The following is a 25,589-nucleotide window of genomic DNA, read 5'->3' as shown; positions in this document are numbered from 1 at the left end:
CCTTGAGTGGGCAGTGTTTTGTCATCAGTAGATAGAACCAGCAGTGTTTACTTCTTCAGGGCTTTGTCAACAGTTTAAAGGGTAGCAGCAGTTGTATACGGACAGTGGATAGAGAGCCACCAGTTTTGGCTTTCATTATCTGTTCCTCTGGTAGGGTTCAATCCCAACAATCTCCCCCTGGAACAGATAATGCCAAAACCCTTCATTATTCTGGATTTTTATTTCTCATCAGAAGTTCCCTAGCTTGTCTTTTAAATTCTTCTTCAAAGTCTTTGGAACTTGAGTCATCCTCATCCCTGCACAGTGAAAGTTCAAGGAGATCCTGCAAATCTTCAACACCAAGACCTAGTGCTTCTTCCTTGATATGTACTTCACTTCCCCATTGGATCTGACCAAGGTCAATACGTGGGTCTTTTGATCAGACATCCACTTTAGTACTTTTGAACCCAATGGGTTTCTTGGGAGAGTTTATTTTCTGATGAGCTTGAAGAAATTGGTCTTGTGAAAAGTTGTAAACTTTCAGACATTTGTTTGAAGGCCATTTCGATGACATTATTTGATGCAGCTATATCTTCTGCAGTCTCTCTTTCAATCTGCTCTTCCATTTCGATGACATTATTTGATGCAGCTATATCTTCTGCAGTCTCTCTTTCAATCTGCTCTTGCCTCTTCTTTTGATCTAGTTCAATGTCTGTCATTTCTGAAGTGTTTGGTGATGCAGGTTTGGTTAATACCTTTTTGGCAAGGTCTTGAAGCTTTGCTGATTTGTCTTTTTTTAGATCCATTTTCTTGATGGCTTCTGTGAAATACTCAGTCTCCTTTTCTTTTTCTTCTTCACTGGTCAGCAGTTTTCCTTTTTCTTTATTTTCAACAATGATAGGGTTATCTGCTGATGTGATCCGTGTTTTAAGAGCATCAATCTGTTGTTCTAGCTTTTTGTAGTCAGGCTTCTTAGAAGTGTCTGAGACTGTTATCCTTCTTTTCTTAAGCCTTTCATAAGCCTCGTCGGTATACTGCTTTGTCCATTTTGCTATGGCTTCAGCAGTATCCACCTTAGCATCCACCAGCTCTTGCTTCTTTCTTTTATACTCAGATGTAAGGTCAGCAATGAGCTTTTTGAATTTGTTCCAATTTGGAGCTGTCTTCTTCTTTTTTGGATCGTTTTTAATTCTTTCAATCCTGTTTGCCTCATGCTTTAAAGCAACTATTGGCCATTCTTCAAATTGTTTTTCTTCAGCAGGATAGAATTTTTCTTTCATGATATATGCAAGATATTCTTTTCTCATTTTATTTCGTTAATCTATCTTTTCTTTGTTTAGATCTTGTGCATAGTCTTCCATCTGCTTGACCTTAGTGAGCAAGAATTCCAATTTTTTCAGAGATGGCTTCGTCACTTTGACCTTCACATTCAACTTTTGCTCTTATTTTAGCCTGTCTTGCTTTGAGCTTGAGATATTCATCCATATCTTCTGGGACTATGAAGCCGATGAGAGAAGGGAATCTTCTTGTTGAAGGATCATCCTTGGTGTAGAATTGTCTTATCTCATTTTTTACAGCTTCCAGTTCCAGTGGATATTTTGCAGCATTAGGATCATGTTTGTCTACATCTGCCTGAGTTATTTTTCTTTTTCTGGAGTAAATTTTATTCACTGAAGGAGTGCTTTTGGGTGATTTGTTGAGTGGAGTGAAGATGGTTTGAAGTGAAGTGAGGGTAGTGGTGAATGGTGGCTGACTAATAGTTGTGGAAACAACTGGTGTTTCAACTACTGTTGCCATTACAACAGATGTTGTAACATCTGATGTCTTCTGCTTTTTCGCAGGAGGTGATGGTGGTGATGTGACATTGATGAGAGCAGTGGTGGATAACTGGCAAACAGCTGTTGAAACAACTGGTGTTTCAACCTCTGTTGTCATTACAACTACTGATGTGTCAGTAGATGTCTTCTGCTTTTGAGCAGGTGGTAATTTGATGGATGGTGTTGTAGTTTTAGGTTCTGGTAGGGCAGTGGTTGTAGTGTGTGTTGTAGTGGTGTGTGTTGAAGAGATGGCAGCTGTTTGGTTAGCAGTTTTTGAAACTACTGACATATCAACAGTTTGAATGGAAGTTTGAGTTTTTATGGTTTGAGGTTTGTAGCCTTTGGGAGATGGTTTAGATGTCTGTTTTTCTTGCTCAGGTTCAACACACAGGCCATGTTCTATTCCCTTCTTCTTCAACTGCTTCAGTATCTCCCCCTTTTTGGCATTATCTGCAGGGGGTTATCAAAGAATAGTAGAGTGGAAGGAGCTTTGCTAGTGGTGTTTTGGATACTGGCCTTTATAGCCTTGATGTCTGCTTAAGTATCTTTAAACCTAGACTCCACCATGTTTGTCAGCATTTGTACATGTATTGCATGCTGGTGATCAGCCGCTTGTTTTTGTTTTTGGAGCAGGGGTTGGAATACACGCCATAGCTCATTTGCAGCAAGTGCAGGTTGTGCAGGTGCTTGAGCTGGAACAGCAGTGGATTGTGCTTTTTGAGCTTTTAACAGTTGTTGCACCATATCCTTTATTTCAGCAACTGATGTTTCAAGTTTTTCAACTCTGCCCGTTAATTCCTGATATTTTGAATCATCATCCAATTTAATGGAATCATCTGTTTCCCCACCAGCAGTGGTTGTACCAATGTGTGACTTAGGACATGAAGCCCAGAAACCATCCATTGATGCCCCTTGTTCTTGGTACTGGGGACTTCTTTCTTCAGCACTTGATAACCTTTCGATGGTACCAGTGGTTAAAACAAACTCACTGGTGGTTACCAGAGGTGCTATAGAAGAAATTGCCTTCAAGGGAGTCTTACTAATGAAACAACTGTCCAAATGTAGACATGTTGATCCATCACTTGTAGTTGCTGCTCCACTTGAACTACCACCAAGAGTTACTTGACTTACTTGTAACTAAAGGGGTGTAACCTCCTCAGTTGCTGCTGGGATAGCAGAGGTATAATCATCAGACCCAGTCACTTGTAGGAGTATGCTCTCAGTGATAGGTGATTGAGAGGAACTGGTTTGTGTCTGAGCTATATCAACTGCATGCAATAGAGGTATTATGGATTGGGGTAATGTCAGGGGTGAGGATAAGGGTGTTGAAAGAGACATGTCCTTGGGATCAGGAATGTGGAAGATGGATCCGAGTGGATCCAGAGCTTCATAATGTGGAGTCCCTATGTTTACAACCTGATCCTTTTGTGAGGATGCAGGAGGAGTTTGAGGTAAAGGTGGAGATCTTTCTACCATCTGCTGTGAGGAAGTAGCAGGAGTGGTTTTTGGTGACATTTGTGTTGTTACTGGCAGTTGCTCTGGGATCTCATCTTCCAGAGTTGCCTTTGTTTTGGGTTTGGAGGGGTTTCTGGATATTTTCTTTTTGGTCCTTTTGGTAGTGGCAGGTGTGGGTTTCAAAGCAGTGGTTGTGCTGTTATGATCACCTGGAGCAGTGGGCTCAACAGTAGATGCCTGAGGAGCAGTGGTAGCTGCTAAATTTTCCTCAGGCACCTCTGCTTTTGTTTTTATAGGTGCCATCATTCTAGAAAATGTTTCAGTTGTCAAACCACTTATTTTAAAAGATGCACCTTGTTTGAGTACATTTTCATTTTCTTTTCCAAATTTTTCTTTGAAATAGTAGCTTAGAAACCTTGGAAAGAGTAAAAATGATTTGGTATCAACATTCTTTACTAAGTCATTAAAGATCTCCTGGGAATAGTTATAATTTTCATTATTTAAATAGCATAACCCAGACATTGGATCTTCAATGGTATTTCGTTAAAAGCAGTTGTTTTGTTTGAAACACTCAAAAGTGTGTGGAATAAAAACCTAGCTGCAGAAGGGAAGAAACCCTTTTCTAAGGTATCCCTTTTTGGTTGTTCTGCATACCCCCTTTTCAAGAAACCAGTTTTCAACTCGGTTTTAGAAAAAGAAGTTTTACCTTTCTGATCATCGAGTTTAAAGACTTCTGAGATTGATTGTGGAGTAATCTGAATTGCTTTTCCCTGTATAGAAGAATTGATGGCTATGACGATGTCTCCTTGTTTTTCAAGGGTAGCATTTTTCCAGAACTCTCTTTGAGTTTGTTGGAAAATGGGAGAATCTGTTGTAAGCAAAGTTTTGTACTTTGATGCAGATATGGTGTCGATGATGGAATCAAAGGTGTGGTTGATGGTGGGTTTTGTGAGTAGACCCAAGTAATTGTGACGGGATTTGTAAGGGATTTCAATGGGTTCAGCTGCCGTTTGAGCGACCTCTTTGGAAGATGATGATGATTTTAACTTTGATTTAGATTTCGTCATTTTGATGAAGAAGACGAAGAATGGTTCGAAATGGAAGGCTGGAAACTGCTTTGAGAAGAGAATTTTTAGAATTCAATTCGACAGCATAAAACACTGTTTGAGGGTTTTGATCAGGCTTTTGATCAGGCTTTTATTTAGGGAAAAAGTAAGTGTTGATGTGGCAGCGGTTACAAAGATCTGAAGGCTAAAAACTGACCACGTGTTAACCGCTGATGAAAAAACCAATGATTGTAAATTTCAGTGCATGTCAATAATAAAAAGGGGAGCAGTGACTATTTTTTAACTATCAGTGGATACCCAACAAAATGTAACACAGATGTTTGGTCAGTCAGTTGTCAACATGGAGAACGAAGAAACAGAGGCTGGCCTTCAGCAGTGGATAACATTTAACAATCACATGTTTGTGCTTAAACAAATGTTTGACATTAAAAAGAAGTTGGCCCATAAACAACTGTTTGCAAGAAAAGACCAATTTCCAGAATACTATACCCAAACAATCAAAATGAGGAGCTTAATAATAATCCAAGTGTACTTCATTTTTATTCAGTGGATGTCAACTAACAAAATGTGAGCAGTAGTTGTTTTTTATCTAACAGTGGATAGCCAATAGTAATTGAAACACTGATATTTGGAGTTAAATAAATGTTTAACCTTAAACAGATATTTGCAATAAACAGATATTTGGCCATAAATAGATGTTTAGCCTTAAACAAATGGTCTTAAACCAAACATCTGTTTAAGGTCAAGATGTATTTGACTATTGGTGAACCTCAATTTAACTTTTGATGAACAGATGTTTGACGTTTGGTCAACAGATGTTTGGAAACCCATGATAGATTAAACACTATGAACGAATAAACACTGAAGTATCATAAAACTTTGAATGAAAATCGTGAAACTCTCAACATGATACAACAGTTGAGAGGAGACGTTTGAATCATGTTGAGAATTTTTATTCACACTGAGATTATTAAAATAAAGTATTACATAAAAAAATAAAATTTAATGAAATATTTATAAACCATTGCACGCTAGAGTTAACACTTGTTAGGATTTTGTAAACTCTGGCCTTTCTCCATGTCATTTCATGCTCTCTTTTGTTTTTCAGATCAGTTAGCATGTTGCAGATTATCTGATCCTGTTTTAGAAGTTGGGTAACAAACTCTTCTGCATTTTTCTGGAAATCTGATGGAGGAGAGTGGAGGACTTCATCATGCAATGCTATGATGTTCCAGATTTTCTTGTAATTAGTGTCATTGATTATGTCGACTTTCATGTTTAGTTCTTCGTCTGTTCTTTTTTCTTTAAATGACCACATCGAGAATTGGGTTTTAACATCGCTGGTGTCTGACCAGTGGTAGAAGCTGAAGTTTGCCATGTAGATTTTTGTTGAATTTTCTGATGTGGAAAATCTTTCACAGACAATGATTAGTAACACAGTTTGTTGATATTTTGAATGAAAAGTAATTATCGATCTTTTATATAGTTTAAAAACGCGTGTACATGGTAAATGAATAGGTTAATGGTAATTATGATAATATGCTTTTGTTCTTTGAACTTCGAAATTTGTCCCTTGGGTTTCTTGATATTTAATTTTAAAATTTTCCCATAAAAATTGGGGTTTAGAAAGGATTTTGCATTAAAAGACTGCTGTTTTGAGATATACATTAATCGTTTTATATTAAATCTACACGTTTAGATTGATTAAGTATATAAACTCATGACCACTTCACCTGTTTTTCATCACAATTTCCTAACAAGATTCATACTTTCAAAAAAGTGGACTAATATAGTTTATTATTGATATGGCGTCATTCACTATTGTAAAATCAGATGATTTAAAGCAGCGTTTTGTCAAGCATATAGAGGAGCAGGTGTATGAAGATAGGACTACTCTTCAAGAGCTAAAGAGATGTTTTGATGGATTGCAAGTTGGCATGTTCACGAGAGAGCAGGTTTCCAGAAATCTTATGCGAATGCCTTCAACTGCAGTTCGTGACCTTTGTGTTGTCAGCAATATAGAGTGCGGTAATAGAGACGTTGAGTTCATGGCGATGCTGAAGGACATTCATCAAGAAGTTCAGCAATCGATGGAGTTGAAGCTGTCATTTCTTAATTCTCACGGTTATTGTTAGATGTAAAAGTTTATTGGTTCAGTATGTTATTTATGTAATAATTGGACTTTCAAGGTCATGAATAAATGAATAAATTTTAATCTTATGAATCTATGTTGCGCTTGTAGGAAAAAAAAAAGAGAGAGAATGTCAATTTTAAATTACCATTTTGCATATTTTGCATCTAAAATATGCTAGAAAGTATTATTTGAGAATACCCCTGGATTTTAAATTACCATTTTGAATATTTTGAATTTTAAAAGTTATGGCTATTGTCAGTAATTACTGATATGATTTGAAAGCAATTGTCATCATGACATTTTTAATTTTTATTTTAACTTTTATTAAAAGAAAAACACCGTCAATTTCAAATTCCCAGTTTGCATATTTTCAATGTCCAAAGCTCAAGAAATTAACATTAATTACTGAGTTGATATGCAACAAAATGTAATTGACAGTTATTTTTATTTTTTATGTTAACTTTAACTTTTATCAAGAAAACAATATTGGAGGAACTCTTATCTCATTGGAATGTAACGATCAGGTTAAATGGTAATTTCATTGTAATTCTTCATTAGATAATTTCATTCTATAATTAATTAACTGCATCAATTATAAAAATGTGAGCAGTGGATGTTTTTTAGGAAAACCAATGATGGTCAATATCAGTGGATATCAACAATAAAAATGTGAGCAGTGACAATTTTTTAACTATTAGTGTATTACCAACAGTGATTTAAATTACCATTTTACATATTTTGAATTTGAAAAGTTAACGATATTGTCAATAATTACTGATTTGATTTGAAAGCCATTGTCATCATGACATTTCTAATTTTTATTTTAACTTTAATTAAGAAAAAATATCTGTCAATTTGAAATTTCCCATTTTCCATATTTAGGATGTCCAAAGCTCAAAAAATTACCATTAACTTTTAATTTTATATGGAACATAATTTCATCAACAGTTATTTGGATTTTTTATGTTAACTTTAATTTTTAAATATCAATAGATAGCTAACAGTGATTGAAACACTGATGTTTGGACAGTCAGTGGTCAACATAAAGAATGAAGAAGATGTTGTCTCTTATCAGTGGATAACATTTAACAATCAGATGTTTGAACCAAAACAGTGGTTCCAACAGACTTTTAAGGATTAATGAAAACTATCATTTTTTACTATTTTAAATATCTTTGACCTTAAACAGATATTTGACCTTCAATATCAGTTGTTTGGAGTTAAACAGATATTTGACCTTAAAGAGAAGTTTACCCATAAACATCTATTTGCAAAAAAAAAAAAAAAAAAAAAAAAGAAAAACGAATTTCAAAAACATTATATCCAAAATTTAATCAACAATTATTTTGATATTTTATGTTAACTTTAATTTTTATCACCAAAACAATATTGGAGGAACTCTTATCTCATTGGAATGTAATGATTAGGTTAAATGGTAATTTTATTGCAATTTTAGTTTTCATTTGATAATTTCATTCTATAATTAATTAACCGCATCAATTATAAAAATGTGAGCAGTGGATATTTTTTAGTAAAAGCAATGATGGTCAATATCAGTGGATATGAAGAATAAAAATGTCAATAATTACTGATTTAAAAATGTGAGCAGTGACAATTTTTTAACTATCAGTGGATAACCAACAGTGATTTAAATTACCATTTTGCATATTTTGAATTTGAAAAGTTAACGATATTGTCAATAATTACTGATTTAATTTGAAAGCCATTTTCATCATGACATTTCTAATTTTTATTTTAACTTTAATTAAGAAAAAGTATCTGTCAATTTGAAATTCCCATTTTCCATATTTAAGATGTCCAAAGCTCAAAAAATTACCATTAATTACTAATTTTATATGGAACATAATCTCATCAACAGTTATTTGGATTTTTTATTTTAACTTTAATTTTTAAATATCATTAGATAGCTAACAGTGATTGAAACACTGATGTTTGGACAGTCAGTGGTCAACATAAAGAATGAAGAAGAGGTTGTCTCTCAGCAGTGGATAACATTTAACAATCAGATGTTTGAACCAAAACAGTGGTTCCAACAGACTTTTAAGGATTAATGAAAATTATTTTTGACCTTAAACAGATATTTGACCTTCAATATCAGTTGTTTGGAGTTAAACAGATATTTCACCTTAAACAGATGTTTTAACATAAAAACATATTTGAGGTTAAACAAATGTTTGAGCTTAAAGAGAAGGTTGTCCATAAACATCTATTTGCAAAAAAAACGAATTTCAAAAACATTATATCCAAATAATCATAATGAGGAATTATTTAACATCCAAGTGTACTACATTTTTATTTAGTAGTATAAAGATCAAACAACTGTTGTATTTATAATACAGATCAAACAACTGTTGTACTACATTAAATACTAAAGTTACATAAGAACCACTGATAATTAAATACTAAATTTGAATCCGTTGTAAATGCCGAACCACTGCTGATACTAAACAGTCGTTTTCCTTTGGTTAATCAAACTCTAGTTACATAAAGTCAATCAATTTATATCTCCAACAATCGCCATGAACTCCATGGAAGGACTCAATGCATAAACATCAGGATTTATAGAAAGCTGATCTCTAGTGAACAGACGAAGATGCAATACATGAAAACACTTCTTCAGCTGCTGAAGAGTAGCCCTGTCCTCATATACTTAATCCTTAACTTTGTTTATAAAGAGCTGCTTTAAACCAAACTTTATGCTTCTTATAATACAAAAAAGGCAGGAAAGACCATTACTCTAGTAAGATAAAATCTTATCTTACAACAGTAGCAGATCCTTTCTTGGACAAGTCATCATCATCTTCTGCACAAGTCAATTATAATCATCATTTACTCATAAGAAAAAATTATTTTAACTGTAAATTTAATAATCTTTCTTTGTGTTTAATTAAACTTTATACTTCTTTGAATACAAACCTATAATAACCCGCAACATATTGTATGAACTTCAACAACTGTCATTAGACTAAAATATAATGCGAGAATTAGAGTATATCACTTCATAATTAAAAACTCAAAATTTGAAAATCGGAGTAGCAAAAAACACATACTTTAAATGATGTTGGAACAATGATACTGGAAACAACAGTAGAACAATCATCATCATTATCATCTGCAACAGATCATTGACAATCATCATTTAGTCACAACTCAGATAACAAAACTTTAGTAAAAATTAAAAACAAAAACACATACCATGATTATGGAAAACCACATATCAACAAAAATTAACCAAAAAATCGGAAGATTCAAATCTCAAGCAAACGAGACCTTAATTTCAAAAAGAATAAGCGGTGAACATATTCACAGATCAATAATCAACAGATGTTGTACTCTATATCATAACCCTAGCAATGGTTACATGAAAAGACACAAAACACAAAGGATTAGTATAAATAAGAGGAAATCATGAAACTGTTTCAACTAAAAAAAAAAGAAGAACAAACCTTTTGATGAAGTAATCGATGAACAAAAGAAGATTTTATGGTGGCGTCTGCAAGAAGATTAAGGTTTGCAGGGTTTCTGAAATTTGAATTTGAATCGCCGGCATAGAGAGAGAGAGAGAGAAGGAACCCTAGGCATTTGTAAAGAAAGAGGAGAAGTGAGAAGAGAGATTATATAAGGAAAAGGGCAGTGGTACTGTTGGGCGGGAAAAGAGAACTGAGGATGCCCTAATTAAGTGACACGTGGCCCAAATAACTTTCATTTATTATATATAATAGATGTGTTCAACCCACACAATACATGGAGTTCTTAAAAATGTAACTTTTTCATTAGTTAATATATAAAATTAAATTTACTCAATCTGTACAATACACGAGGTTTTTAAAGATATAATTTTTTATTATTTAATATATAAAATTACATTTATTCAACCTATGTAATAAACAAGATTTTTAAATATATATTTTTTTTTATGATTTGGTATATAAAATTACATTTATTCAACCCGTTTAATAAACGGGGTTTTTAATGATTTTTTTTATTATTTGATATATAAAATTCATTTATTCAACCCGTGTAATACACAGGGTTATATCCTAGTTAATAATAATAATAATAAATCACACAAATAAATTTCCTAATCTAAATTTACCTACCTACATTGTCTTGATTTCCCAGTTTAAATTATTAATTTATATAATATCATAATAAATAATATATATTTATTTGAAATCTTTTATTAATAGTTAGATATTATACTATATTATATTATTAGATACATTTACATTAGTTATAGATAATTATTAATTAAATTTGAATTTATACGTTTATCTCTAAGTATATTAATATTATACTATTATTAAAAGCGAGGAGGCACTAAAGAGTGACACGTGTACAAAAAGATTTTATTGGTATGTTTATCTGAAAATTTTGGTTTGTTTGGACAAGGTTTTGTAATGCAGGTTTGCCAAGTGATATAACTATTGTCATTGATAAAGTGAAGTTCCACGTAACTTTTCCTCACATTACATGCAATTACAGATATCCACATTTTGGTATTGCAGTTTTGACCCATTTTGAATGGGTCAATTTGGGTTGTGTTTTATCTTAAAACCTTTACCTAAAAGGTGAATAAGTCATTGGTTAGCACATAATTAACGCATTAATCATGTATATAAAACGGACGAAAGAGTGTTTACGGGTCAACCCAGCCCATCCCATACTAAAAGTGATGCGCTTTAATTCAAGCCTGTTTGGCCTGTGGGGTAACATGCTCATCTTGTTACCTTTGTTAAAGATCCTATGTTTTCAAATAGTTTTGTGTGCGCTCATTTTGATCACAAGATTAGTGCATTTATTATCATTAGATTTTGATTTTAACTATGTTCAGTTTTATAACAAAGAGCTAGATTCTGGAAAATGCATTATCTTTTGCAGCTTGTTTTGTTATGGAGAACATAACTATTGAGGCGATCATCCATCAAAGCCGGAACCACACGGCTGCCTGCTAAGACACAGTAGTCAACCGGATTATGCAACTAGCTTAAGGAAACTGTTCAAGCTGGCCAAAAGTAGTCCAAAATGTTTGTTTATTGCAAAATTGGATTACAGTTTATGGAATTAGCTTTCTTAGTTTTTGCGGGTTTGGGACAATTATAGCCGCCCGATTACCCGAGCCCGTTTATGTTGGAAACTTGAAATTATTAAAATTATGGAATTTGTAGAAGCGAAGTTGAATATTTTGTATCATTCAGGTTGGTTTTTTAGGTGAGTTTAAGATAGGGTTCCAGGTAATGGGCATCACACCAAGAAACTTATATAAGACCATAAATGGGTATACCTGATGGGTAACGAGTAATGGCCAACGGATACCCGACGAGTATGGGACCGGTTAATTATGACACAGTTTTACAATCGCATATGGGGCTGGGATTACGAAAATCTGTCCCGTACCCGACCCATTGCCATCCCTAAATTGATGGGTTATTGATATTCTCAAAAAATAAAAATAATCCACCAATACTTCCATATATTGCTTCAAAATCCCCTTCCAACTATACATCTAGCAACCTCCTATAAGGAGCCAAAAAAATAAATAAAAAAAATATTCAAATCCTTCTTTCACCCTTCTATAATAAAGTGGAGCCAAAACTACTAATTTCTGCACATTCTTCAGCAGCTTTACAGAAAAACTATCAAATCCTCTGCACGCTTGAACAAGAAAAGCATCTTTTGTTTTTCTTCTAGTGGTTGTGCTTGTTTTTTTTTTTTTCTTTTTAGTAATGTCTACTAAGGTTGTACACACACCAAGAGAAGATAAACAAGGGCTGCAGAAGCAGTTAGGATGCATGAATGGGATTTTTCAGCTCTTTGACCGTCGTTACCTTCTCGGCCTACACCGCCACGGCTCAATCCAGAACAGGCTAACCGCAGGTACGACCGTGCGAATTGAATTCAGTTATGTTGTTAGAGTGTGTTTGTGTGTTTGTTCATCTGCATAATGTTAAGTGTTTTAACTTACATCTTATGAAGTTTTGATAGATATTATTTTCATGGAAACAGGTAGATGAATTTTAGTGTAACTGTTACCGGTTGTAATATTGGCCATTTAGGGCTTTTATGCCATTAAATGATAATACATGCAAGTTTGCAAGTTAAAGGGTTAAAAGCGTCAACATATTAATTTATACCTCTGAGTGACCTTTTAACGAACCCGGAGCTTTATGATGCTTGTTCATACTCTTGGGTATGCCTAATATTGGCCAAGGAGGGCTTTTTGTGCTAATTATAACAAAACATGCAAGTATGGAAGTCAAGGGGTCTGAAATGACAAAGTTAGAAAGTTGTTTGTGTGTGTGAGAGCTGGGCAGGCTGTAGCCTACGCCCCTGGACCGTAGCCTACGGTTCCAGGGCTGCCAGCTACGTTATTTTTGGCTTGGTGGCCACTCCAACCAACCTAAAACCTCCTAAACGAATCTATGGGCTTGTTGGTTGTTTTGTACACATTCTAGGACACTTGTTAACATCCTAGGAAGACCCATAACACCTGGAGATCATCCACAATTCATCCAAAAGCTATAAATATGTGCATAAGTTCATTGTTCAACTTACACCTTTTCTTGAAATCCCCTCTATCTCTCATATCTGGAGGATCCTGAGTAATTGAGAACTTTCTTTGAGTTTTATTCAGCCCATAGGACCACTTGTAAGTGTTCCCTTCGTAGCTTATTCCCGGTTGTTCGATTAGCAGACATTGTTTCTTTTCTGCTCCAATTAGTTTATAACAGATAGTGAATGTGAATGGTGTAGATCTGATGGATACAAATGTACGATTGATTGAAATTAGAGTTTGGATGAAATGGTATTCAAATTGAGGGAGAAAGGAGTGTGTGTTTTATTCGAATTGAAGGGAGACGCAGATTGGGTGTTCAGTTAGGGTTTTGGAGGGGACAGGGGATGGGAGGCAGTTGTGGGGGGATGTGAGAGTGGAGTTAGGGTTTGGGATATGAAGGATATGTATTGTGAAGGGGATGGGAGGCAGTTGGGTGTTTTGTTAGGGTTTTGAAGGGGACAAGGGTAATTTGGTCATTTAACAAAAGTTAACAGAATAATTCTAACAGTGTTGGAAATTTGGACTCAAATGGTTAAAGAAAATGCTTATGGGGACTCAGGTCGTTAAACTTTTTGCTTTGGACTCAACTAGTTAAAACCCATAAAACACAGGGACTCAAAATGTAATTTACCCTTTTTTTGTTGATTGAGTTTCGATTTCGTCCGTTTTTGGTTAAGTTGTTGCCGATCATTAGACACTATTAATCGCATAGCATATCAATTTTTTGGACATTATATAAAACGAAGAACCTAGCGGCGAAGATAAATGTAAAAGCGATAGAAATAAAAAATCCCTAAAGGTAATTAATATTTCTCTAAACCCTTAAAAGTAAAATAAAATATGATGAATTTACCATAGGTTTTAGAATAATGAAGTTTATCCACAAGTTTTCTCCCTTTCATTTATTGTTAAGTGACCCTCATGTGAAAAGTGTGCGACAAGATATTACTCTATGCTTCCAATTCTATGATAAGAACATGTTTAACGTCTTTATGAGCTTGTTATGTTATGGTGTTTGTGTGGTGATTATTATTTATATGACCGTGATCATGACAACGAGAATGGCCTCGTCCACATACTAATATTTGATTCATCTAAATGGTATTAATGAACAACTGTTTTAATTTTCTTTGTATCAGTTTTTTTTATCATTTAAGTTAAATATGTATTAACTATAAGGTTTTTGTGAGCATTTTGTAATAATATATATTTATATGTATAAATTATTTTATCTTTTAAGTTAAATAATATCAATTCTGCAAATTAAATATGAGAAGAGAAGAAAATAAAGTCGTATTTAATAAAAGGGTTAAAACTTTAAATTATATGTTATTTTTATCGTCAATGTTGGTACATTAGTCAAGCGACAAATGCTTTAAATTCTTTAAAGAAGATATTTATTCTCATGAACTTCAACTGTTGACTGATCGATTTTGTTTTTCAAATAAAAATATAATTTCAGAGGAAACATATAATGACTAGTGACTTGATAGTATACAAATATGTAAATTTTAATTATTTTAATTGTATTCGAGTTATTATAAAAATATCCTTAGATTCCTAAAACTAGATTTATAGGTAAATTAAACCGTTTTTAACTCGTTTTGTAACGAAAAAAAAAAGTTTTTTTAGTTCCAAAATCGTTAGTTTGTACTAGTTTAAAAAAAAACTTATTAATGAATAATATACGTTTTTTTAGTTCCAAAATCGTTAGTTTGTACTAGTTTAAAAAAAACTTATTAATGAATAATATGAATATTCTAAAAATAAAATAAATCAAAATAGGTAAATAGTGATCCAAGTTTCAAATTGTGAACAGAGCTGTAAAACCATGGTTTTCAAACCATAAATCTGCAAAACCAAATATTATAAATTATGCCGAACTAGCTAGTTTGTTTCGGTTTAAATGGTTTGATCGGTTTAAATATTGCGTAAAATATACCTAGGTTTTTCATTATATTTATGATTCAATATTAAGAAAAATACACAAAATGACAGTCAAATAAACAATGTCTCAATTCTCAAATTAATTCATACCGGGTCTTCATCTCTGTCTTTATAATTATACTAGGTTATAACCCCGTGTATTACACGGGGTGAATAAATAAATTTTATATACTATATAATAAAATAATATACCTTTAAAAACTTTTTTTATTGCACGTGTTGAATGAATATAATTTTATATATTAAATAATAAAAAGTTATATCTATAAGAACAATATTGTACAGGTTGAATAAATGTAATTTTATATACAAAATAAAAAAATATCTTTAAAACAACGTGTATTACACGAGTTGAATAAATGTAATATTGTTTACCAAATAATAAAATAATACATCTTTAAAAAACCTCATTTAATACACGGGTTGAATAAATGTAATTTTCTATATCAAATAATAAAAAAATTACATCTTTAAAAATATGCGTATTACACGGTTTGAATAAATGTAATTTTCTGTACTAAATAACAAAAAATATATATCCTTAAAAAACCTCGTGTATTGTACGAATTAAATAAATCTAATTTTATACATCAAATAATAAAATTAATTAATATATTTCGAGATAAATGTATAAATTCAAATTTAATTAATAATTATCTACATCTAATATAAATGCATCAAGTAATATAATATAATATAATATAATATAATATAATATAATATAATATAATATAATATAATATAATATAATATAATATAATATAATATAATATAATATAATATAATATAATATAATATAATATAATATAATATAATATAATATAATATAATATAATATAATATAATATAATATAATATAATATAATATAATATAATATAATATAATATAATATAATATAATATCTAACTATTAATAAAAGATTCCAAATAAATATATATTATATATCATGATACTATATAAATTAAAAAATTTAAACAAATGTGGGAAATCAAGTTAATGCACGTAACTAAATTCAGATTAGGAAATGTATTTGTATGATTTATTATTATTAATTATATTTATATTAGTTATAGATAATTATTAGAGTTAATTACTGTTTTCGTCCCTGAGGTTTGTCAAAAATAACGGTTTCAGTCCATTAGTTTAAAAATTGCGATTTCAGTCCATTAGTTTCATTTTCGTAACCATTTCAGTCCACTAACTTAACTCCATCCATTTATTTTGTTAACTTTGAGTTAACTAACTAATTCAGGGACGGTTTGCGTCAGTTTTAAAAACACAGGGACTTAAGTGTAAACTCTAAAACATTAAAACAAAAAAAAATAGTAAATTCCAAAAAATCAAAAAAATTCCAAAAAACCAAACAAATTCCAAAAAATTCTAAAAAATAATAAAAATTCTAAAAAATCATAAAAATTCTAAAAAATTCTAAAAAATCCAAAAAATCCGTTTCGGCGCGAACTGTTTCGAACCCGAACTGTTTCGAGCTGAACCGTCCGTACCGTTTCGACCCGAACCGTTTCGAGCTGAACCGTTTCGACGTGAACCGTTTCAACCCGTACCGTTTCGAGCCGAACCGTTTCGACCCGTACCGTTTCAAAGCCGAACCGTTTCGAGCTGAACCGTTTCGAACCGAACCGTTTCGACCCGTACCGTTTCGAAGCCGAACCGTTTCAAGCCGTACCGTTTCGAACCGAACCGTGCCGTATCGAACCGAACCGTTTCGAGCTGAACCGTATCGAACCGTACCGTTTCGACTCGAACCGTTTCGAAGCCGAACCGTTTCGGTTCGATACGGCACGGTTCGATACGGCACGGTTCGCGTCGAAACGGTACAGCTTGAAACGGTTCGGTTCGATACGGCACGGTTCGGTTCGAAACGGTTCAGCTCGAAACGGTTCGGTTCGAAACGGTTCAGCTCGAAACGGTTCGGTTCGATACGACAGGGTTCGGTTCGAAACGGTTCAGCTCGAAACGGTTCGGTTCGAAACGGTTCGGTTCGAAACGGTTCAGCTCGAAACGGTTCGGCTTCGAAACGGTACGGGTTGAAACGGTTCGGCTCGAAACGGTACGGGTCGAAACGGTTCGCGTCGAAACGGTTCAGCTCGAAACGGTACCGATCGAAACGGTACGGACGGTTCAGCTCGAAACGGTTCGGGTCGAAATGGTACAGGTCGAAACGGTTCGCGTCGAAACGGTTAAGCTCGAAATGGTTCGGGTTCAAAACAGTTCGCGCCGAAACGGATTTTTTGGATTTTTAGAATTTTTTAGAATTTTTATGATTTTTTAGAATTTTTATTATTTTTTAGAATTTTTTGGAATTTGTTTGGTTTTTTTGGAATTTTTTGGAATTTTTTGGAATTTACTATTTTTTTGTTTTAATGTTTTAGAGTTTACACTTAAGTCCCTGTGTTTCTAAAACTGACGCAAACCGTCCCTGAATTAGTTAGTTAACTCAAAGTTAACAAAATAAATGGATGGAGTTAAGTTAGTGGACTGAAATGGTTATGAAAATGAAACTAATGGACTGAAATCGCAATTTTTAAACTAATGGACTGAAACCGTTATTTTTGACAAACCTCAGGGACGAAAACAGTAATTAACTCTAATTATTAATTAAATTAACTTATTTTCAACAAAATATTAGATAAGAATAAATATTTAGATAACGATAAACGTTTGTTTTTATTATAATCATATTAAATAATAATAATCTAACTTATAATAAAAGACTCTAAATAATGCCACATAACATTCTCTTCTTCAACCTCATAAATTTTATTTATATTTGTTTAATAAATTTCTTTTAATATTAACTAGGTTAGAACCCCGTGTAATACACGGGTTAAATAATATATAATATATATTTATTTGGAATCTTTTATTAATAGTTAGATATTATACTATATTACGTGTCACTCTCTTGCCTCCTCACTTTTAATAATAATATAATATTAATTAATATATTTCGAGATAAATGTATAAATTCAAATTTAATTAATAATTATCTACAACTAATATAAATGTATCAAGTAATATAATATAATATAATATAATATAATATAATATAATATAATATAATATAATATAATATAATATAATATAATATAATATAATATAATATAATATAATATAATATAATATAATATAATATAATATAATATAATATAATATAATATAATATAATATAATATAATATAATATAATATAATATAATATAATATAATATAATATAATATAACGGAAATTGGCCTATAATAATCCCACCTAGACTTTATTGGCCATTAATAATCCCACCTCAGAATATTCCCACCACCAGTCCCACCTTTCACATATTTTTCCTACAATGGTCCCCCGTTAAAAAAACTTAACGGAGTTAAGCTTTTTTCCAAATTACAAACAAATTTTTAGGGCTTTTGATTAGAACGACGATACGAGTCCATTTTGGTAAAACTTGCCTCGAAACGGTGCTCTAAACGATGAAAACGGCGCTTCAATTCGGGTGTTTAAATTTCCAATTAACCAAAATCAAGTCACTTGGAGCACCATTTCAAGGTAAGTTTTACATCAATGGACTCGTATCATCGTTCTGATCAAAAGCTCTAAAAAATCTGTTTGTAATTTGGAAAAAAGCTTAACTCCGTTAAGTTTTTTTAACGAGGGACCATTGTAGGAAAAATAGGTGAAAGGTGGGACTGGTGGGGGGAATATTCTGAGGTGAGATTATTAATGGTCAATAAGGTCTAGGTGAGATTATTACAGGCCAATTCCCCAATATAATATAATATAATATAATGTAATATAGTATAATATCTAACTATTAATAAAAGATTCCAAATAAATATATATTATATATTATGATATTATATAAATTAATAAATTTAAACAAATGTGAGAAATCAAGTTAATGCACGTAACTAAATTCAGATTAGGAAATGTATTTGTATGATTTATTATTATTAGTAATTACATTTATATTAGTTATAGATAATTATTAATTAAATTTGAATTTATACATTTATCTCTAACTATCTATATACTAATAAACGAAAATATTTTTTTGACACGTGTCACTTTCACTTTCTGGTGCTTTCTTACCTTATTTTCCTATTTATCTCTCGTATTAAATAATATTAATAACTTCAACAAAATATTAGATAAGAATAAATATTTAGATAACGATAAACGTTTGTTTTTATTATAATCATATTAAATAATAATAATCTAACTTATAATAAAAAACTCTAAATAATGCCACATGAGTTCTCTCCTTCAACCTCATAAATTTTATTTATATTTGTTTAATAAATAATAAATTTCTTTTAATATTAACTAGGTTAGAACCCCGTGTAATACACGGGTTAAATAAAATAAGTATAGTTAATAATGAAGATTAACGAAAATCTTTTTTTGACACGTGTCACTTTCTGGTGCTTTCTTACCTTATTTTTCTATTTATCTCTCGTATTAAATAATATTAATATCTTCAACAAAATATTAGATAAGAATAAATATTTAGATTATGATAAACGTTTGTTTTTATTATAATCATATTAAACAATAATAATCTAACTTATAATAAAAGACTCTAAATAATGCCACATGACATTCTCTCCTTCAACCTCATAAATTTTATTTATATTTGTTTAATAAATTTCTTTTAATATTAACTAGGTTAGAACCCCGTGTAATACACGGGTTAAATAAAATAAGTATATTTAATAATGAAGATTAAAATATGATAAAATGGTTTTTGTGATAAGATATTATTGACTTTTTTAATAAAAATTTTAAAATTGAATAATAATAAAATCCGAAACAGAGTAAAATAAGAGGGCAAATAAATCTTGGCTCACTAAATTATAACATATGACGCAAAATAATGATGATAACAACAACAATAATAATAAAAGTATTTTATGCAGTTTTGTACATAATTTGTAGAAACAGTTTTATGCAGCTCTGTAGATAATTTGTAAAAACACGTTTATTGGACGTCATGATAGCGCTAGGCTATAAGCCGGCTATCTTTTATGAATTTAGGTAGGAAATATATAAATAACATGTTTAAGTACCCGTGTGCTACACCTATCAATTAGAAAATATATAAATAATGCTTAAACATAAAGAACACGGTCAATTGATAAAGACAAAACTTTAAACATTTGGAGAGGGGGAGATCTTGGGTTCAAGTCCTAAAGACGTCATGTGTAAAGAAATTTGCCGTTTAGAAAAACAAAATACAAAACCAATGATATTTATATAAAATTTATACTATCAAATCCATGATATTTAATAACCATCCAAAAAATGATACAGATTAGATGTATATTTAGCATTATGAAACACATACAATGTATTAATAAATATTACCGTAATGCAATAACCACATTTTTTTCTAGACCATACTTATTTAATTTATTATAATAGGGATAAACTTTTGTGTGTGAGTGTAAAATTAATAGTTAAATTTATATTAAATTCAATACAATTGTATAATTATCTTTTAATTATTTTGTGGAAAAAGAATTACTTATTTAAAAAAATAAAAAATTATGAGTAATTTAAGGATATTAACTAAATTAGAGAAAAAAGGGCGGGGAAAAAATTTATGAGAATGCATAATAATATTTCGTAGGAGATTATCTATAATGAATTAGAAGATATTAAATTAAATGATAATTATTGAAAGATTTTAGATTTGATTAAATATTATTAAAAATAAGAATTTGTATTAATTTAGATTAAATATTATTATTTTTAGTATTATTAATAATTTTAATCAATTAAATGTAACGAGTCCTTTCATACATTGGTGCTAAAGTTTCCAACAACATATCTCATGGTACGGATTCTATTTTTTTACTTCAATGTAGGTTTGAAGTATGGTAAAGTAGCATGCTGCGGAAATGGAGGGGGTCGCTATAATTTTAATCCACAAGTGTTTTGTGGGAACACCAAGTTTATAAACGGTCAAAATCTGACCGCATTAGCTTGTGATGATCCCGAAAACTATGTGAGTTGGGATGGAGTCCATACCACTGAGGCTGCAAACAAGATTATCGTCGATGCCATCTTTACCGGTGACTTCACGGATCCACCTTTCAAGATCCAATGCTTATAGGTCATTTTGGGCTAATTTACAGGGTACATAAACCGAGTCAATAATAGTCAACGAGTAATCCAGTAACTAAATTTACATTTTAAAATAAGTATTTTTTTTAGTATGAGTCAAATTGTGTCGCTTCAGGTGAGATTGGGTGTAAGTTTTCACTTCTCTTTTGAGATACTACAATCCATTTTATTATGTCTTCAAAAGAACTAACACTAAAAAATAAAAAAATAATGATCATAATTTTTAAAAATAATTATAAGTTATGAGGTTATGGTAAATGAATTGTAATTAAATTCTACTATGTATATTAATGATATAATAAATACTTTGATATAAATACTACTTTTAGATATATAGATCATGAGACAAGATACGAATATCATCATTATATAGAAAATATTACATATTAAAAAAATCATACTAAAAATAAAGTATACGTTTAAAAAAGTAGGAGTAAAGTTTTTTAAACTATAAATTTGAGCGTCTACAACAACTTTTTCAATTAGTAGTTGACATTTAAATATTCAAATTAAAATTTTTATTATATTATATAATGTCTTTATTTAGCATGATGATACTGCTCGTTCAAGGCCTGATCACCCTTTGAAGAAAGCACTGATGCTCAACATCAGTGGTTGACTACAACAGTGGAATGAAGAATCAGTGTTTATATAATAGTGTTTAGAAAGTAATCAGCGTCTGTATGGTCAGTTGTTATAGAACAGTAGATAGAGTTTGTTAGTTTGTTAGATGTCGCTTTCATGGTGACGTCAGCTGAGATGCTTCAGTGATTTGGTTTGCCTATAAATGTAACAGTACCCTGTACTTGATTTAGTGTTGCTGAAAGTTGTTGAGGCAGGTGATTGTGTTTTTGTAGTTAATGTTTGTTGATCTTTAAGTTGTATTCAACCTCCTAGAAGTACGTATGTCTATAAACAGTTTATATTGTCTTTTTGGGTAAACAGTTAAATTGTATGTAATTGATACATTAACCGATATTCTATGTTTATAGTTGTCTTTTAGCTATAATAGATAACACGTTTTGGTACAATATCTATGCACGTATCTATATGTTCTATTAATATGTGTTATGCATGTTTGTCTAAGAAACGACTCGTGTTTGCAGCTCTCATTTTTAATGAGAGTACTAAATTCTTTGTTAATAACATTATTCTTTTAACATCTGTTTACAAACCTTTGTAATTTCTGTTGACTGGCCTTTTTAACATAGGTTGACTAACATGCATATCTGTTTAATATCTATCCATCTAGCAAGTTCTGTTGGAGATAATGGATAACATTTTTTAGGAAAGTCTATTGGAAAGCAACAGAGGTTTTTAACAGTTAATAAACAACAGTAGTTTGCTATCAACATAATGGAATTGCTGTTAAATAAACCTATTGACCATTAGTGTATATCAATTTTATAAGTCTGCACTAATTATTTTTTTACTCTCTGTCAATATGGGCTATGCATGGTTTTCTAAGAAACGACCCGTGTTTGCACACGGGTCTTACCGCTAGTACTATATAATAAAAGAAACCAATAAGTGACACGTGTCATTCATTGAAGGCGTCTACATTTGTAATTTCCTACATTTTCATACTTATCTTATATCAATTAATTAAATAATAAATAATCAATTAATATTAAATCTTATCTTACTTTGAATGTCGGATAAAATCATTCTATTTTTTCTAATAATATTTTATCTTCAAATTTAAGCTATAAATATTCTATTTTTTCTAATAATATATTATCTTCAAATTTAAGTTATAAATTAAAGATATTTTTTAAATAATGCTTTCTTTCCCTTCATATTTTATCTTTCTTATTTATTCATAATATTGAATTGATTCTAACAACAAACATTTAAGATGTTGCACATATTATATATTTTTTTTATAAACATTGAACATCATATATTTGCCCCGCTTGCAGTATGCGCATATAATATATATATGTGTGGACGCTCGGAGGGAAAAAGTGAAATTGCACTAATTTTAACGTTATTTTACTAAGTTCGTGAAAATAACGTTAAAAGCGGTGGACGGTTAATAATGCATTATCATCATGTGGTGGCGTTGATAACAGAGAGATAAAAGGGAACATCGGAGAACTTATGAAAGATGAAAAGTATATAAAAGACTAAAGTTGAAATTAAAAAAAGTGTTGAGATTAAATTGCGAAAGATGAAAAGCTTTGGGTTGAAAGTAAAAAAAAAAATAAAGGGGTTAAATTGCGAAGGGAAATTGACCTGTAATAATCCCACCTAAACCTTATTGGCCATTAATAATCCCACCCCAGAATATTTTCCCCACCGGTCCCACCGTTCACCTATTTTTCCTACAATGGTCCCCCGTTAAAAAACCTTAACGGAGTTAAGCTTTTTTCCAAATTACAAACAAATTTTTAGGGCTTTTGATTAGAACAACGATACGAGTTCATTGATGTAAAACTTGCCTTGAAACGGTGCTCCAAACGATGAAAACGTCGCTTCAATTCGGGTGTTTAAATTTCCAATTAACCAAAATCAAGTCACTTGGAGCACCATTTCGAGGCAAGTTTTACATCAATGGACTCGTATTGTCGTTCTGATCAAAAGCCCTAAAAATATGTTTGTAATTCGGAAAAAAGCTTAACTCCGTTAAGTTTTTTTAACGGGGGACTATTGTAGGAAAAATAGGTGAAAGGTGGGACTGGTGGAAGGAATATTCTAAGGTTGGATTATTAATGGCCAATAAGGTATATGTGGGATTATCACAGGCCAATTCCCCAATTGCAAAAGATGAAAACTTTTGAAATAAAAGTGAAAAATCAAATTAATCAAAGGGGTTAAAATACCAAAGATTGAAACTTTAGACTTAAATTGCCAAAGATTGAAACTTTAGAGTTAAAAAAGAAATCAGTTTCAGCTTATGAAAACAAAAGAGATAAATAAATTTAGTTAAATTGATGTTTAATATTATTATTATTTAATAAAAGAGATAAATAAAAAAAAATAAGAGTAAGAAATTACTAGAGAATGACACATAGGGTTCACCAAAAAAAATCAAGTTTATCATTAAATATTTAAATGCTTGAATTTTCAATGGGAACTGAATAAATATTTGTCAAAATCCGATCTGAACTGGACATAAAAAAATTACTATATAATGATAGACGAACGTTCTTAAAAATTTGTGCGCCCCCATGAATATATTAATGGGCCCGCCACTGTTTGGATACCATGATTCCCGTCCCTCCATACTAAAAGTCTAGGTTCAGAGCATCTCTCTATAACATAATATGATATAATATAACATCGTAATATGATATGATATAATACGACGTGATATGATATGACATGATACAATCATATCAAATCATGTGGTGAATTTCGTCGATTTGGAGGCGAGTGCATCCCAATGTGGTGAATTTCGCCAGTAGCCTATTTGAAAGATTCGTTCGCCGTTTAAAAAGATATATGACATGATACGATCATATCAAATCATCAAATCATGTAATAAGCATCGTATTATATTTTAAGAAACATAATATACGTTATCACCATTTTCACGAACCTGCCGTAAAGGTAGTGAAACAGTCAGTCTATAATCACTCTCTATATATACACCATCACCTCAAAACTAATGCCATAACAATTTCCAAATACAACAATGGCGTCTACTCTCCTCCGATCACCAATGGCGCCACCAACTGACCTCAACAACCGATCTGTAAGCCATCATTTCACATGCATTTTGTCAGTTGTTTTTATCCTTTAATTGTGTTCGATTTGCATGCAAATTCTGATCATCTTGTTTTGTTTTCATAAATCCATGTCAATTATTATATTTTTATTAATGGTTGTTGTAAGATGATGAAACAATTGAGGAAATTTAATTACGGTTTTGATATTTTACATATGTGTATACTTTGATGTTATATGTGTTAAGGATTAGGATCAAATGAGAATCAAAGTGAAGTGAGAGAACCACTATCAACCAAACAATTTTTTTTTTAAATTTACTTTTATTTATATGTTACTAATCTTTACTTAAATAAAAGAAAATTTGAAAAAAAATGTATGTAGATTGACGGGTTACATGTATGTACATCGTAAACTACATATATATATCTAGATATGTGTATATTCACATGCTACATATATGTATATCATCAATCTACATATGTTTTTTTTTTGTTTTTTTTTTATATTTTTACAATAATAACATTATAACAAAAAACTGAAAAAATTTAGTTGGTTGATATTGGTTCTCTTAAGTTTTCAAATAACTTGTAGTTCTCTCGGGATCCCCACCCTATGTGGTAAACGGGCCATCTTTGTCGGTTAGACCACAGGGTATGGGGCTCGTCCCCGGGCCGTCCCCCGTCCTGGACCATCGCACACCGCCCCTCCTGGGCTCGTCGCGTCGCTGTCGGCCTCTCCAAGACGTTGGAGACGAGGCTATGCAAGTGGGCCCCCTCTGACTTCTCTCTCTCTCCCCCTTTAT

General features: G+C 31.4%; 1 protein-coding gene across 2 annotated transcripts in view; it reads left to right on the top strand.

The window, feature by feature from the left end:
- The window catches only part of LOC110867261 (cystathionine beta-lyase, chloroplastic), a 34,189-nt gene that overhangs the window by 2,182 nt on the left and 6,418 nt on the right, over positions 1-25,589 (top strand). Inside the window, exon 1 of one of the 2 annotated variants that reach the window (XM_022116387.2) lies at positions 24,673-24,812. The exons of the other annotated variant lie outside the window; for it this stretch is intronic. Coding sequence (XP_021972079.1) covers positions 24,753-24,812 — 60 coding nt within the window. The 5' untranslated portion in view covers positions 24,673-24,752. Of the gene's footprint in view, positions 1-24,672; positions 24,813-25,589 lie in introns of those variants that run through there. 2 annotated transcript variants of the gene reach the window in all.

The sequence above is a fragment of the Helianthus annuus genome, chromosome 1 (genome assembly GCF_002127325.2).
Source record: "Helianthus annuus cultivar XRQ/B chromosome 1, HanXRQr2.0-SUNRISE, whole genome shotgun sequence".
Lineage (NCBI taxonomy): Eukaryota > Viridiplantae > Streptophyta > Magnoliopsida > Asterales > Asteraceae > Helianthus > Helianthus annuus.
The sequence above is the reverse complement of the archived record's forward strand: the minus strand, read 5'-3'. Positions and strand labels throughout refer to the sequence as shown.